Source organism: Myripristis murdjan, chromosome 3, assembly GCF_902150065.1.
Source record: "Myripristis murdjan chromosome 3, fMyrMur1.1, whole genome shotgun sequence".
NCBI classification, from domain to species: Eukaryota; Metazoa; Chordata; class Actinopteri; order Holocentriformes; family Holocentridae; genus Myripristis; species Myripristis murdjan.
The window spans coordinates 14927918-14945646 of NC_043982.1; the positions used below are offsets into that span (position 1 = coordinate 14927918).

General features: G+C 41.1%; 1 protein-coding gene across 1 annotated transcript; it reads right to left on the reverse strand.

Annotated features, from left to right (window-relative positions):
- Positions 1-6772: 6772 nt before the first annotated feature.
- On the reverse strand, positions 6773-12738 carry LOC115357153 (cell surface glycoprotein 1). Its single transcript, XM_030048550.1, has 2 exons — positions 12510-12738; positions 6773-9430 (listed from the first exon to the last, which is right to left on the reverse strand). Exon 2 carries the CDS (start codon positions 9420-9422, stop codon positions 7335-7337), a length of 2088 nt encoding a protein of 695 aa, XP_029904410.1. The 5' UTR covers positions 9423-9430; positions 12510-12738; the 3' UTR covers positions 6773-7334.
- Between the last annotated feature and the right edge of the window lie 4991 nt (positions 12739-17729).

The window sequence follows — 17729 nt, forward strand, 5'->3', positions numbered from 1 at the left end:
TTAGCACTAACAGCTACATTAATGAAACAAGGGCAATAACCTCCGACACATGGCACAATCCCCCACATCAACATAATGCACATAGCTGCAGCTCTCTATGATGCTTTTTAACAGAGTTATTGTGAGATAAATGTGACGTTTGACTTTTGGGCAACCTTGGCTTTTGACCTAGAAACTCCAAAATGGAAACAGCTCATCTTTCACTCTTTACCAGTCCCTCCATGAAGTTCCATACAAATCCTTCCATTAGTTTTAGAGTTATCTTACACAGACAAACAAACAAGCAAATGGAGATGAGAATATAAGCCCTAATATAATTTATGTGGTGGAGGTAATAAATAAACAAAAAAAACAACAATGGAGCCACAGGTAGTCCAGCATATAACCGCTTCTGCACCATAAAGAATTTGGCATTTAGTTGATAAGGCTGTTGTCCGCTGTCTTCCTCAGGAGAGCATATGTCACAAAACAATAATCATCACTGACGGCAACATGCATTGTGTGTGTTAAAATTCAAATGAAAACATCTTTGGAACTTGTTTTGAAGTAATATCAGAAAGACACTCTGGTCTTGATTTCACAAAACGATGCAGATGGCAGCTTTGGATGACTACATACACGGTTTCAGCTTTCATTTTGGTACAACCCAGCAGTGATTTTGACATTGAATAGTTGCTGATACCACGGCCTGCACCAACTGAAACCCCCTGTACATTTAGAGCCAAAATGAAAGTTGAGAAGACGCCTGCTGTCTGCATTGTTCTAACACTGCATTGTGAAACCAAAGCTGAAATGCATTTCTGATATCAGCTTAGATCACGTCATAATAATAATACACCATTAACCATAACATCAGGTTGTGAAAAAGTTGTGCTTGTTTGGGCTGACCCTGAACAAAGTGTGGTAACAGAGCAGTGTATCTCCAATGAGTAGCGTGTGTGTGTGTGTGTGTGTGTGTGTCACAGAAAGAGAGAGGGAGAGAGAGGGAGAGAGAGAGAGAGAGAGAGAGAGAGAGAGAGATCATTAACGTAGGCAAAAAGAGGAGTAGTGTGTGGACAAAATGAGACTTGGCTGGTACTGCGGCCTCTGGTTGTTCTTGAATCTACTTAATAGCCTGGAATGTTGGAGAGTAAGTGTTCCGTTTGCCCCGCCTCTCTCTCTCTCTCTTTCTCTCTCTCTCTCTCCCTCTCCCTCTGTCTTTCTCAGGGCACTAGGCTGTGTGAAAAGGCGTTGATCTGAGTGTCCAGAGAGAATGGCCAACTGTAAAGTGCTCACTCAGCTCAGCAGCTGCATCAGCAGACACAGAATAGGCAGCAGTGTCTTTGTTTGTGTGTGTGTGTGTGTGTGTGTGTGTGTGAGAGAGAGAGAGAGAGAGAGAGAGAGAGAGAGAGAGAGAGAGAGAGAGAGCATGTGTGAGGAGTCCAGGTTGATGGGATCTTTGAGCAGAGAAAGGGAATCACAGCTACTCTCAGTGTCCATTAGACTAACCCTGTGGATCAATATGGATCCTTACTAGCACTGAGCTCTGACTAATAGGCTTCTGCTCTCCCTGATACAATGACAGCATTAGCGCACGCATCCAGATGGATGGGTTTAGGGGTGGGAGGGTGAACCACAGCCAGAACAAGAGAAAGACAGCAATAAAGAGGCTAAAAAAGATTTATAGAGTAAAGAGGAGAGAGGAGGGAAGACAGTAGTGCAGATAATGTGTGTATATGTGTGAGAGGAAGATAGAATCTGATAGACTAATAGTAAACAACAACGTTTCCATTAGGCACAGTTTTAACCTGGAGAGGACTCTAAAAAAAAGTCTTCTCCTGCTCAATCAGCATATGATATCAGCTAATTCTCTTGACTGACAGCTTCAGAGGACATAAAAGCAAAGAGAGGAAGCCCTTTAACAATAAAAGCATCAACAACCAATGTGTGTGCATGTGTGCGCGTACATACATGTGTGTCTCTGTGTCTCCATCTGTCTGTCTCTATATCTGAGAAAAAGTGAAGTGAAAAGAGGGAGGAGAGAAATGGAAATCTGGATGTTTGTTTTTGGACGTGTCTTGTCGTTCTCCTCTGACACCCTCTCGCTTGAATAATAAATAGTGATCAGTTGTTGCTCTAATGTGGCCACCTGACTCCTATTATCCACTTGGCCAGCTGAGTGGATGGAGCGGGGGAGAGCGTTTCTCTGTCTATCTCAGCCACCATCTCAGGCCTCTTCACATCCTCCCTCTTTGTTGTCTCAGTCAGTAACAACCGAGGAGAGACTTAAAGATGCCTTTAGAGAGCGAGCAAATGCACAACGCAGTGGAGTTGTTTATTATAAGTGCCCTCTAGATAGGGAAAAGCTTGCAGGAGAATAATATTTAATATTGCCTCAGCCAGGTTCATCATGAGGCAACAAAGTGAGCTAGTCAGCGGGGATACACTTCACTCCTCAACAGCGCTATCAAACTTTGTCATAATGTGGTAAAGAAAATCATTTTCTACAAATCATAGGTTTGTTACTGATTCCTATCTAATTATTAAAATGTAGTAAAAGTTGCCTGTGTGAGAAATATGGTGAAAAGTTGTAAATATTAACAGTGGTTGTTTACAGACCTGATAATCCTCTTCTTGAAAGCAGTACATTTTGATAATTTCATGTAACATGGGCTGCTAAATCTTAAACAACTACACATTTTGATGACTGTAAGACATCAGTTGTTAACATTATTTATAAGTAGCCTGATATTACTGTATTCTCCATAGAAGAGATTGAGGCCGCTGATCAGCTGAGCAGCCAGACAGCAAAAACTGAATTCAGATAAATAGTTAATTAGTTAGGTCATTAATCGTTTTGTTGCTTTCCTGCATTTGAGTCACGGGACTCAAATGCTCTGTTCTTGTGTAATACTATCTCATAAAGGATGTTTCACCGGATGTTACTTTACATTATTTTTTCTGTGCTGCTGCAATCTCACTCTTTTCCTTTTCCACTTCTCAGTTATACATACATTTAATCTCACTTGCCTGACGTCAGCAATGAATCAGCCATTAAAATACCTATGGTGCATGAATGAGTTGCTAAGAGAGAAAAAAAAAAAAACATCAGCAGCTATGTTATGTCATCAACATGTCATCATCAACACAGCGTCAGAAATGATGAAGAAAAAAAAAACTTGAACCATTAGGTTTTTGATAATGTAGTCTTTGGCTTTAGCTCACATTTTGTTGTCTTTTTGCCTCTCAAAGGCATCAGTCAGGGACAGCGAAGGCCCGAAGGCTTGTCCTCACACAGGGAAAAAGAAAGTGGAGCACAGTCTGGGCTCTGTGCTGAAGCTTGCGTATAGAGCACATAGTGTTGGGGTAACCAGGCAATGCAGCTGGCCTTTCCAAACTATGCAACTTTAAAGCAGTGTTTAAATCAAGATCCAGAAGACAAGGACCCTGTTCTGCCACACACACACTCGCACACACACACACACACACACACACACACACACACACACACAAAGATAAAGACAGAAAGAAAGAAGGAGGCTTTGAAAAGGGGAAATTTGAAAAGTGTGACGACTCTAACTAAAATCAGGACTCTCCCCTTCATGATTACATCAGAGATAATTTAGGCAAGAAAAAAAGAAATCAGTTGAAGCAACATTTTTTTTCTGCTTTGAAAACAAGTTAATATTTTATCCTGTGGGTTAGCTAGGTTACTACTGGTTGCATAACAACTCTGGTTTAGAAGTTTTCCCTCTATTTTTTTTCTTTCCTTCCCACTGAAAGCTATTAGGCTATGTAATCAGGGTTAAAATGAGGAACAATGATAATACTGTCTAACTGAGTTTTTCCAGAGATACTTGATGGTGCCCTTTGGTTTAACATGTTGGCTTTTTAGATTGAAACCCAATTTGTTGTCTTTTAATTTAATTTATGTAGTTACCACAATATTACCATAATCTTTAGTTTTATATAGTCATATCACAATGTGGAATGCCCACATAGAGTCTTATGCTGCTGTGAACAAATACTAAGATTTCATGAGACAGACCATGGTATTTTCACAATAATGTCTGAAACCTGTTTCTACTGCAGTAACAATGTTCAGTGAAGCAGGACTCGGTATGATTGAGGCTTTAAGAAGCTCTTAGTTTTTTTTTTTTTTTTTTTTTTTTTTTTTGCTGTGCCACTCTAATTAGAGAGCAAGTTCCCAGTCTAGAGTGGAGGCTGATTTTAAGTGGACTTTAAGTAGAGCTGAGGCAAGTGGAGTAGATACCATGTACTGGAAAAGGGCCCCAAGTTGTTTGTATCCCATAGACTCATCTCCACCCAGGCTTCCAGTGACTTCAGAGCCCAGGAGACTGACAAAGGCATGCAGGCTTGCCAAAACCTTCGGCAGGTCCTCACGTCATCTGGCTGCACAGCCCAGCACATAAATGTCAAGGCAATCGCTGTACAAAGTATCAACATAAATAATTAGGTTGACAAGAGATACACTTCCCCTTACCTTGTAGAGACAACAGTTTATTTTGTATGGGCTGCCGAACTCTGTTTGTCCTAGTTTTGTCCATGCAGTGTCACATCCACAGTCTCCTTAATACAAACACACTATCTACTAAAGAGACACTTTCTGGGAAAAGGCTTGGGGTCTAAAACATTTAAGAACTTCATCTTGGCTCTATGTGCTGTAATGCTTCACAGTATCCACAGTTACTGCTTTGCTACACCAATACAGGGCTCCTGTTATGAGGGATGTTGCTGTGTAAACATGACATATACTATGTACTTACACTACCACTAAAAACTAATACTCTGCTCTTAATAGGAAAGTATTTGTGTAATTTCTGAAAACATTATGTTTTCCATATTGCTTGAAACAGTGAGGTTGTGTCATTTAAAAATACTGTATAAAGCACCTGAATCATCACAAGCATGGGCTGCATGTAGAAATATATATATACAACACATTACAACACCTATTTTGCACTATTGAGAATAGGAGTATATTTCGATGTCAGTTTGAGAATCAAATGTCTGCATATTCTGATTTGTTACTTTTTACCAAGCTGTTAATGTACCTGTGTAAACACATTCTTATGGGTATTATTTTTTCAGAACCTCTGTCTTGTTCTGGCTATCGTCAGTGGAAGCTAATTGTTAGAATGTCATGTATCTCCTGGCCACCTATAGCAAAGATCAGGACTGGAGTTAACCTGAATAATACCACCACCTCAAGATAAGAAACACAAATTCTTTTTTGGTGGGTAATATATCCCTGTAAAACTGACATTTAACAAAAACATCATGTCAGTCATCGTATGAAGACATACAACTATCAATTTAACTAAAACTATGACCTTTTGGACTTTTAAGCAATCCCACATGCATACAAAGGGAGACATTTTGATAGAACTGTTCAGCTACAGAGAAGAAAAACATGCCAGCAAGTTCATCCTCCTGGCCCCCAAGCCCTCTCCACAGCATTCCTTTCATAAATATGAGGGCCAGGGTATTTTTTTAAGAAACTGGAGAGAGCTGGTATGTGCAGGGACTCATTATAGAGCAGGAGGTACTCATATGGGAACTTTCCATTATCACTTTCAGATCTCGCTTCATGTTCCAACCCATGGTCCAGTAGAAATTTCAATAATGGATGACCATATTGGACCCCTTGAACCCCACCCACACACACACACACACACACACACACACACACTCACTGATGCACACAAACACATATATCATTTAGCTCCCCTATGCTATGTGCTTTTGCACTTGCCTAACAGTGACCATCTACCCTTGGTGTTATGTAGGTGTGAGCAGCAGGTTTGGCAACATTTTACAAGGAGGTGTCAAGTTTGTCTCTGTCACCCACTCTACCTATCCTCATTGCTTCTGTAATTAAACCCTCTGAAACAATTAGAAAATGTTGTAAGCCAAAGGAGAGGGTCTCTTGTTTGTCATGAATGTCTTCTTCGCCGCTGTATAGCATCAGAGCACATGCTTTCATTCCATAGACCCCCCATCCCAACCCCCGCTCCACATCTCCCTCTCTTGGAAGTCCCCCCACCCTCACCCTCTTCCTTTTCTCTGCCTCCTGCAAGCATTCCTGCCCCTCCCCCCTTATTGCTCCCCTCACCGTTTGGATCTGTGAAATGTTGGCAGTGTGTGCTGCTATGGCTTGGAGCCCCAGTGATAGGCATGGTGATGTGAGAGGGGGACAGCCAGGGCGGATGACCCAAGGAAATGAACTGATTTTCTGCTCCATGCGCTTCACAGGAAAATTCTCTTGTTTGCCCAGTCGAAATATGTAGGTAAAGTACAATAGCCAGCCAAGTTATTTGCAGCCAAAATATTTGCTGTCCTGCCAGTGGCCTAAAGGACATTGCTCCTCACAGATATCGTCTATCAGAAAAACTATGACCCACAAGAGCTGATATGAGCTACAATGGCAGTGGATGTCAACAGCATGTGGTTTGAAATTAACAGAGCCTTGGTGTTCTGTAAATAATGTTGCTTTGCTACAACTGATATTATAGTGACAAATGGAAAAGCCATTCATAGATTTTACAACTTGAAAATCAACTAAGATTTACTGATAGTAAATGGTGAGCATCATGCTTTCATCGGGTATAAAGGTTAATGTGTGATCGCATAGAGTATTGCCGTAGAATAAGTAAAATAAGAAGATTGTGGGTGAAATATGATGAATTGTACTATTAACCTTAATGCCTGTCCCACATAATTCTGACATAGCTAATATTGAGAGAAGGCATGAGAAATAAAGAAGATCAAGTAGGCTATAACAGTCTCTTTATTCTCTATTCCAAGCCATCAAGTTAAAACATTCCTCACAGGTTGCATTATTATAAAAGGCCGAAACATTTCTTCCATATCTTTTCATAGAGTAATGGAAACGATATATGAAAGTCTAAATCAGATAATATACTAATATTGAATGCTGTTCCAATAAACCATTTCGTATTATTCATCGGGCTCACACACAAACACAGAACAATTAATTCAGTTCATCAATTCCATTGTTAATGTCAAATATTTTTGCTTTGCTGCCCAGGTTCTTACTGTCTGCACTCACCATTCACATACCAAAGTCAAGCCACCCCACCGCACTTACATCTCTCTTACTCATTTGCTGTTTCACTCTCTTTCTCTCTATCCTCAAGTGGTTGCGTTTCATTTTGGGTTACCCATAAAATCATCCTTTTGCCTGAGTTACCACAGAACACTTTGTGGTTTCTGCATTTCAGAAAGCCTGTATAGCTTTGTTGTTTAGATGGCTTTCTTGCACCATCAGAGGATTGAACTGAATTCACATTAATTTGAAGTATTGCATCTTTTCAGACTGTATCAACTGTTTGAGTGACTGTAGTACTGATAACCTCCACCATGTCAGAGGCCGCATCAGGGGCTTCATGGGCATCCCCACTCAGGTTCAAGTCCTTTTTCAGTTCACAGTCACTTTGCTCCTTGACAGGAATCTCCTCAGGCTTTTCAGTACCATTAACACATTCCTCTGGCTGTGGCTCAGTAGAAGCAGCAGAGCACTCTCCATTTACAGCAGGAGGTGCATCCACTTCTATCGTATTCTCTGTAGGGCTCTCTAATTCTCCATTCTCCATCGTGGTTTCTACCTCAGGCTCCGGGCTAGTTACCTCTTCTGCAGAGGCCTTAGCTATTTCCTCAGACTCTGCAACAATTTCACTAGCAGAGGCTGACTCTGAAATGACAATCTCAGGGACAGGTTCTGTTGCTTCTGGCTCAGCTGTTGCCTCAGTGCTGGGAGCCTCTGCTGCAGCTGGGTCTTCCTCTGCTGGCTGAATTTCAGACAGGGCCTCCTCTGCTGCAGTCTCTGAGGCCTCAAGAGCTGCTACTTCTGCTTCCACAGTCTCAGATACAGTAGATTTAGATTCAACTAGTGTTGGCTCTGGCTGAACCTCTGCTACTGGTTCTTCTGCTGTGGGCTCCGCTGCAACAGGCTCTGGCTCTGGTTCTTCCTGTGGTTCTGGCTCTGGTTCTATGGCTGGTACTGGTGCTTCTACATCAGCCAGTGTCTCTGCTGACGCCTCAGGCTCAGCAACTGGTTCAGGCTCAGGTTCAGGGGTGGCAGCAGGCACCATTGTCTCCTCCACAGTGGCTTCTGGCTCAGCAGCAGTCTCTGGGACAGGCTCCAGTTCTGGCTCTGACTCTGTGGGTTTAGCGTCAGCCATCTCCTCAGTAATTGCAGGAACAACCTCTGGGACTTCAGCATTGGCCTCAGGTTCCGGCACAGGTTCTGGGGCTGGAGTAGGCTCCTCTATAGGAACATCCTCAGGTGCAGGTGGAGCAGAAGGTTCTTTTGTTGCAGCCTCAGGTTCTTCTGAGACTGCTGTAGGTATTTGCTCCTCTACTGCTGCTGCCACAGGCTCCTCAAGCACTGGAGTTGGTTCTTCTGGTGTGGACTCTGGGATTGAAACAGCTGGAACTGGTAGCTCTGGAGCTGGGGCTGGTTGCTCTGGAGCTGGGGCTGACTCCTCTGGATCTGGAGTCGGCTCCTTTGTATCTGGGGCTGACTCCTCTGGAACTGGAGTCGGCCCCTTTGGAGCTGGGGTTGGCTCCTCTGGAGCTGGTGTCGGCTCCTCTGGAACTGGGGTCGGCTCCTCTAGAGCCGGGGTTGTCTCTTCTGGAACTGGTGTCGGCTCCTCTAGAGCTGGAGTTGTCTCCTCTGGAACAGAGGTTGGTTCCTCTGGAGCTGGGGTTGGTTTCTCTGGAGCTGGGGTTGGTTCATCTGGAGCTGGGGTTTGTTCCTCTGGGACTGGAGTTTGTTCCTCTGGAACTGGGGTTGGTTCTTTTGGAACTGGGGTTGGTTCTTTTGGAACTGGGGTTGGTTCCTCTGGAGCTGGGGTTGGTTCTTCTGTAACTGGGGTCGGCTCCTCTGTAGCTGGAGTTGGCTCCTCTGGAACTGGGATTGGCTCCTCTGGAGCTGTGGTTGGTCCCTCTGGAGCTGGGGTCGGTTCTTCTGGAGCCGGGGTTGCATCCTCTAGAGCTGGGGTGGGCTCCTCTGGAGCTGGGGTTGGTTCTTTTGGAGCCGGGATTGGTTCCTCTGGAACAGCAGTCGGCTTCTCTGGAGCTGGGGTTGGTTCCTGTGGAGCAGCAGGGGTTGGTTCCTCCGAAGATGCAGGTGTTAGTGCTTCAGTGGTTTCTTTCACCACTGTCTCCACAGCTTCAGTTACTGCTGCCACAGCTGATCCTACGGCCTCCTCTACTGCTGCTGATACCACCTTGGCTGTCTCAGCTGTCACCTCAGCTACTGGGGCTGGGGCAGAGCTCTCCACTGCAGCTTGAACGGACTCCACTGCACTAACAGCTGCTGCTGTGATTTCATCCTTCTTCTCTTTGGGATCGCTCACATCATATCCCTTCTTCTTTTTGCTCAGTTTGCCTCCCATGGCGTCTCCTAGGAACAAGTAGATGATGGTGTTAAATGGGGATTATGCAGCAGATTCCTCATTCATATTAAAAAATAAATTATTTTGACCAGTTTGTCGTCAAGTTTTCAAGCATCGAGTTAATAAGATCCTGATGAGCCCCGTTCCATAGTATTACAAATTATATTGTACTAAAGTAATAGGTAGTTGTAAGTTTATTAAGGTTTATTAAAATTTCTACTAAGCATGTGCAGCAATGTGTTACTTTGATATATTAACAATTTGAATAAATTTTGTTGTAGTTTCTCACTAGATTTGTCATACCCGTTGTCTCTCCCCTTTCTTTTTGACAAACCTCACTGTACACTAACAAATAAAATATAACTGCTTAAAAACAAGAAAATGTATTGCATAGTAGAGAGTCTGCATGAAATATGAACTCCAAATATTAGGATATTTAAGACCACCAAGTATGCCATGATTATAAGATGAACTATACTGGAAAGATGAAGTGACATTGTTTCTCCATCCTTTCCATGAATCTGAGGGGGGAGTCATGATGGCACACCTACTCATCTTCATTACAGATTTTTTTTTTTCAGTCTGAAGATGAAGAACACAGATGGGTTCAACTTAATCTCTTCAAACGCAAGAAGATGGTAGGAAGTCCAACTTGGAGGCTGCTCTCTGCCAAACATAGTTTGGCTACAAAATAAATGGCTACTGCATGGAAACCTTACTGAGATCTGTCAACTCCAAAGCACTTAATACCCTTTCAGGAGTCTTGAGTGGCTCTGAGCCAATCCAGCCCTCTATCCTAGGGCCTTCTTTATTTAACACTGAACATTTGTTCATCAAGCATGGCAAACTGTATGGTGTAGTGAATCTCAGGAGAAAACTAAACAAATTTGGGCTTAATAAGTTATAGATATACAGTCAGTCAGACAGACAGACAGACAGACAGACAGACAGACAGACAGACAGATAGATAGATAGATAGATAGATAGATAGATAGATAGATAGATAGATAGATAGATAGATAGATAGAGTGGGCCATTGTTTGAGGAAAGATGGTAGTATTTTTCTGTTCAGTCTTCTCAAATGTCTTGTTTAGTTATAACTGAATACATCTTACAGTGTATTTATTTATTCATGCATGGTCTTCATTTTGCATGAAGCATATAAAAGAGATAAAAAGCAGAACAAGTGGGCATAAGATTTATTATACACCTTCTTGTGCCACAAGTTACTGTACACTGGACAAATCTACATCGACTTTGTGGTAGTGAAAATGTATGCTTTGCAGTTTTGAGTGCTCATCTCACCCCATTGTTGGGAATGTAGAGGAAGAGCTGACGATTGCCACAGATTGCAACTTCCTTTTGGTGACAAAAGAGAGAACTGGAAGTTCAACTTTATCTGACAGATTGTGTTTCAAATACTCAAGTGGGGCCTGAGAATAGGTGGAACAGCATAAGCAACCTGTCAGAGTGTAACCTATCCACTAAAAGATATGGGCAGAAGATTCTAAAATGCCTTCTTGGAAAGAGGGGGATAAAGAGATTACACATAGATTTAGAGGAAATTACAGGTCTGACAAATGCCACAACTTAAAGAAAATGAGATTCCCCTTTGATTGAGGCTAAAATCTACCATGGCTGGAAATATCATGCAAAAGATTATGATTTTTTTTTTTTTTTTTTTTTTTTTTTATCATGCCCCGCATGCCACAAGCAGGAAATTGACCCATGAACAGATGAGTGGCCAGTTGCCCAAGGCATCTTGGACCGCAGGAAGGGATGGGTGCGGGCACGGGTGTGAACAAACCGGGAGCTGTCCATAGTGCTGCAATGGAGCAATCAAGACGAGATGCGCCACACGCCAGGCAGGGATTGGCTATGCCCATTACGCACAGTAACAGCAGTCTTTTGGGCCGTCCAATTTACAGAAAAAATAACCTCTATATCTCCGCTTTAAACATTCTTACGCAGTCTATTGCCCCAATTAACACTGATCAGCCTAAACAAACTGTTGTTTTCGGGGGTCATTTTTTTCTTGAATAAATCCGGTTTGCGTCCCACGGCCTCCAAATCAGACAAAGCAAATTCTACAGTTTAAGGGGGGGAAACTAGGCTACGCTCGGACCATTGTGGACTTTCACTGACAGTGGCATTCTGTCTAAGCCTGTCTTAGAATAATAAGGCTACTGCAACTACAGTCAGGTCCAATGTACATTGAAATCGTAGCTTTATTGGTAGCAAAAACTAGAAAGGATGAGCGAGATGCGCACAAAGGTACGGCAGCACGCGCCGCTGACAATAGATGGGAATTTTTTAACCAACACATACTAATGAAACATATGAAGGAGGCGACTACAATATGACCGAAAAGGAAAGAGAAGTTGGCAACAAAAATATACATAGTGTAGTGTAGTGTCTTCCAGCATGCACAAGAACATATACTGATAATGAAGAGCCTGAGTTATAAAGGCTAGGGGTCTCAATCCCCCATTTCAGTCCACCCCACCGCTACTTCTCTCATCTGCTCTGCCCTTTTTTTTCGCGACCATTTGAAAATGTCGCTCTCGCACACGCGTGTTAAAAAATATAAAAGTCGCAACACTGATCACGAGTCTTGCTGTTCATCCGTGACCATTACCACGGCTTAATAACTTTGTTTCGACTCTCTCATTATTCAGGAGGTTTTTGATCGCCTGGCCTACTTAAAAATTCAACCAGCGCCACTGACTGTGAAGACGCAAGACAGGCAACAAGGCAAATATGTAACTATGTAACTGTGAACGTGAAAAACCCACTCTCTGTACCATGCCAGCCTTGAAATGGACAAGAAAATTAATTATAAAAAATAAAAAGCGAAACAAAGAGAGGAGAGGAAACAATCGATGGGGCTCCATGCCTTCAACAGCATCTTTTCTTTCTTTCTTTCTTTCTTTCTTTCTTTCTTTCTTTCTTTCTTTCTTTCTTTCTTTCTTTTCACACTAGAAATCTTAACTATGGAGCACAGCATACATATTAGGCATCTTTCCAGTGAAGATTTTTTTTTTTTTTTTTTTTTTAAATATATCTATATAAACTGAGGTGACTAACCTGTATTTGTGAAGAGTAATCTGTTGTACTCCTTTGCAAGATTCGTCCGGATTTGGTGGTCGAGGTAAACCTTGGCGAGTGACAGCTGCACAGATTCCGCCCGTGCTTTCTGAGGTGCAACCTGGGACTGTCCTTTCACTGAGGAGTGCCCCTCAGTGTTCTCCAGACATCTGTCGCTATCACAATCTAGCCTACCCTACTACTATTGAGTCTGCAATCTACACCCTCCCAAACCTTAACTCCTCCTCTGCAACACACACCCACTCTACCACTGGCAGCGCGCATTACTTTGGTTCACGGTAGAAATTAACGGTGGGATTGAGCGTCTTTATCAATTTGATGGCCTATATTGTTTCACTCTTTGCAAGTGAACAACTCACTCTGCTCCTCCCATGCGAAAAGGAACCACAGTAATTTTATACTACATGTTAGAAGACTAATTATCATATATCATAGCAAAACTACAAGTCACCAGGGAATATTTTGGTGATGCAATAGGGCGTAAATACACCCCCCCCCCCCCTTTCAAAAAAAAGGGTGAAAAAAAGAAAAAGAAAGAAAAAGGCATATTAAGGTCATATAAGTTCACTACTGAAGATCAGACACACACAATCAAAGTCCCTATATGAAATTATACAGTTTCTTTTATGCTTCTTTCTTCTTTCCCAGTGGAATCGCATAAATGCAGCAAGTACAGAGACAGCAAAATAAGCCCCCCCCCCCTCCAATCCCTCCCCAAGAAAGCAGTATTACATAAGTCAGTACCTGGACTGTGGCATTCTGGGTATGTCAACTTAATCATGTGCCTTAATGGACACAGACAAGAGCAGGCTGTCTGAAGCATGTATGTATGCGTCATCATGTGATTGGCTGTAAACTGATGTACTGTTCATGCTGATAATTAGAAGGAAGGGTATAAAAAGGACCAAAGGGTCAGTCTCTGCTCCCAACCAGCCTGATGGATTGCACCTCAGTGCTATTTGCCTTCTGAGTGTTAATGGGACAAGGTTGGTGAGGGTGAAGCTTAATGAAATTCTACAACTGACCTTCATCCAGGTGAACATGTTGCCTGTTTAAACATTATAACCCAAGCAGCATGGCACTATCACATACAGGTACTTGAAAACAGTTGATGACTTTGCCGTATATCAGGATCAGTTGTAGCCTATGCAAGAAAAAGCAAGTTAGAGCATAAAACAGTGCATACATTTCATGTCTCTCCCATATAGGATAAAGACTTAACAATAATAGATTACAGGTTACTGTTAAGGAATTTTATCCTGCCAACTCATTAAAAATGTAACAATGAATCTCCCTGCTGGATAAACAGTTAAACTATTGCCAAGAGCCCCTAGCAATGAAAGGAATGAGATTTGGTCTTTGATAATTCCTCTGGAAGTGCACAGAGACAAGCCTTTCCTTAAAACAGTGTTTTTCTGCCAAAATGTCAGTATTACAGACATCAGAAATCACATAACAATTCGATTGATTATGTGATCTCAGCGCAGCTTTTGCGACGCAATCAGACCGACCACTTTGCAGTTCATGTCTTCTTGAGAAGTCTTTTAGGGTTAGATTTGCATACTAATACAAGGGAAAAGTGTGATTTTATTCAACCAGAGGGTGTTAAATCACAAGCCATTTGTTTTATGTAAAAGATGTTTTCAATTTTTACTTATTGCTTTAAATCTGAAATCACAAATATGAAATTCAAGCAGAATATTTTAATTCTTGTATAGTCTCTGCATCTCCAAATACCTTTTGCCTGTCTTTCCTATCTGGTCCTATAGCTTATGCAGAGTTTTTTTGTTTGTTTGTTTGTTTGTTTGTTTTAAAATAAACTTCCTACACTAATCAGTCAAAAAGTTATTTTTTTCCCCATTTCATAACAATGATAAAGCTTTTGCTTAAACAAAGTCAGTGCAGCACTCAGCCAGTAAAGCATTACTTAGAGGACAGCACCCTCTTCTGTTACATTAATACATATAACACCACTGTATATGGAAAGAGCAAAGCAGCACATTAACATGGATGATCATCATAGGCACTTAAGACAGCAAGATGACACATTTTTAACATTGCCAACAAAGACCCAGCTTTGGATGCTAATGACACATCAGTTATTATTGTGCATGACTTTTCCTTACTCCAAATGGAAAGAGTTTACCTATTACCATAGAAACAGAAGGGGGGAGTGTCAAAAAGTGTGTAGATGAGGAGCGTGTGTGTGATGGGAATGTTAAAAAAAAATCTATACTCTAGTCAGTCTTCTTGAGCCTGTTCAATCTGACACATGCACTGTTATGTGCATGCGCATTGTGTCCAACTGTAAAAACTGCTTTCAAGATGCCATACATTAAATATAAGTGTCTAGTTTCTCTTTGTTACAGAAAGCAGGAAAATAATATAAATCTCTTTTGTTTTCCTTGCCGGCAGCGTGAACAAAGTGACAAAGGGGAAGAAGAGGTTGAGTTTCACATGATGCAAGAGCTCTGGTATGCACTCCCAGGGGTATGACCAGCATCCCAGCCAACCAAACTACTGGGGCACTCACAGCCATGTGGAGAGGCCTGGGGAAATTCCCCTAAAGCCATAATGTAAATGTCCAAAGCTCAACTGTCTGTCCCCTTTCCAGTCAACCTAAGGCAAAGAGAGGTGTGAAGGACTGAGGACTCAGGTGAAATAAGCTCTGGGCCTATTGCTTACCAAGAGACTAGAACATACATTTAAATAAATAAATAAATAAATACATATATATCTATATCTATATCTATATATATATATATATAGAGAGAGAGAGAGAGAGAGAGAGAGAGAGAGAAATTATGGTTCATTCAGTGATGCATGTGCAAGATTGTTTTTGGCTTATGTATTTTCTGATACATAGAAAATGATCCACAGCATCCAAATGTTATGCTACAATCCCAATCAAATCCCCTTGCAATGAGAATAACTTGAGATTTTAACCTCAAAGTTAACTGATAATTGTGCTGCATAGCTTGGTTGGTCTGTGCTTTACTGGCTCATAGGCATGGGCATATGCATGTTAGCTTTCAAAAATACATGTTAGCTTTATAATCTAAGGTCATTACTCATCCAGTCTCTTCCATCGCACAGCCCAAGAATTAAGCTTGCTGTGTAAGAGCAGCAGGTGGTCCTGATTTAGCTACAATATAAATTTCTAAATGAAACAAAAGGGCAGCCTTGCCTAGTTGTCACTGCAATATTTTTATAAAAATCCCATATGCTTATACTGTGTCTGTGGTATGCAACTGTGAGTTTATAGTGACTTTATCTCACTGTGTGTTAGACTTTTCTCATATGCTGTCAGTGCAAGACGTTACAGTGCGTGCCGCTGTAAGAGCAATCGCTTTATAAACTCTTTCCTCCCCACTTCAATTGCTCTATTGAATAATCGGCACATAGTTCATAGCCCTTAGTGTGGGTGGGATCTCTTGACCGCTTGTTATTTATTTATTATGGATCATTATGGATGAATACAGTTCTCTTTGTACTGTATATTTTTATTTCATATTTTTAACTCCTACTACTCTTACATTTTACTTGCACTTACAACACATTTGTTGTTGGGACGGCATAAATTGAAGGGCCTGGGTTGTCTGTCTACCTATAATGTTGTACAAATGCTGCTATTGTGTGTGTGTTTTTTTTTTTTTTATGTTGATGTGGAATAAGTGCACTTATGCCCAAGACAAATTTCCCCTCGTGGGACGATAAAGTATATCTTATCTTATCTTATCTTATCTTATCTTTAAGACATCATAGCTGAGAGTTCAAGGTCACAAAGTGAAAGTATCAGTTTTGCAAGAGAAAGATACGTGTTTAATGTTCAGTACAGAATGGATCTATTGAATTTTAGTAAGATGTGAACAGCACCATCTACTGGAGATTTACCATTACCTCGCAACAACAGTGATAGGTTTGTGCCAAGTCAAAAATAACACAAATATTTCATAGGCCTGCAAATACAAATATTTATTATTATAGGATTATAAACCCAAAATAACTTAATTACACATAACACTAAGTGAGAACTGTGCATATCACCAAACCATGCTTGCTCTACCCTTTGTTGAACAGGTGTTTAATAAATGGGACAGGCTTAAAAGAAATATCTTGGAATTAAATGCCAGCTTTTCTGTGGTTGAAGGGGCTAAAATCATTGATGAAATAATCACTGATTTTGTGTATTTGTATTTCTAGTTTATTTATCCACCTGACTCCATATATCAGGTCTTTAAGTAGGCTATATCTCCCAATGACTTACAATTACTGTATATATTTGTTCACTCTAAATGTATTTCCCTTGGAATCACAAACAGCCACTCATCCAACTCACATAATTGAGCACAAGCCAGTCCTCTGGTGTTGTTTCTTCTAACCCTAAATGACATTCTTCATTCACTCTCTTATGAGGTACAGTAGAGGTGGTCAGGAGAATTTATCCAGTGCTGCAGGTGACGTTGGATCTCCAACCTGTGCAGATGTCAAATCTGAGTCTAAATCAATAGTCACCGAGATCCCTGGCTCTTCCATAGCATCAAGTCATCCAGCCGTTTAGGTTAAAGAATCATACTTATCCCAGTCATTTTGAATACCATTTTCTTACATGAAATTCACCGCAATCACCCTTCTTTTTATTGCAGCAATTTTTCTCTACCTTTACCATATCATTATCCTATTATTCACAATATGGGAGCCGTAGGTCAACTTCTGATTTCACTTCTTTGTTTTTTTTGCACTGGTGAGAAGGGAATTCTATATTTGACTTCTTTTTTTCTTTTTTTCCTCTGAAAATGTAAGACATACGCTTATGTGTACAGTATAAGGAGCTTATCACAGGCAGTGCCTATTTGAGAAAATATCCATAACTTATAAAAGCATTGTGCGATCATACCCAAATTTGATATTCATAGACAACTATTAATTCTTATGTATGCAAAATTTGGTGAATTTTTTTTCAAAGGTGGTACTATAGGAAATTTTTAATTCATATGGTAATAACTCATTGGCCATTAGTCCGCAGTGGGGTTGAAATTTTGTACAATTCACCTTTTCACAAATGTCCAGAAAGATCTGAAACATATCTAAAAAGCATGACCACCATCAGTCAATCACGTTTAAGCATCAGTTGCACAAATTAAGAAATGGTCCATTAATATAAAACATAATGGATTTATGCAACCTAAGTTTGTAGGC

What these genes read in the sequence shown, in the direction of transcription:
- LOC115357153 (XM_030048550.1), bottom strand. Translation starts at nt 9,422, where the DNA reads ATGGGAGGCAAACTGAGCAAAAAGAAGAAGGGATATGATGTGAGCGAT.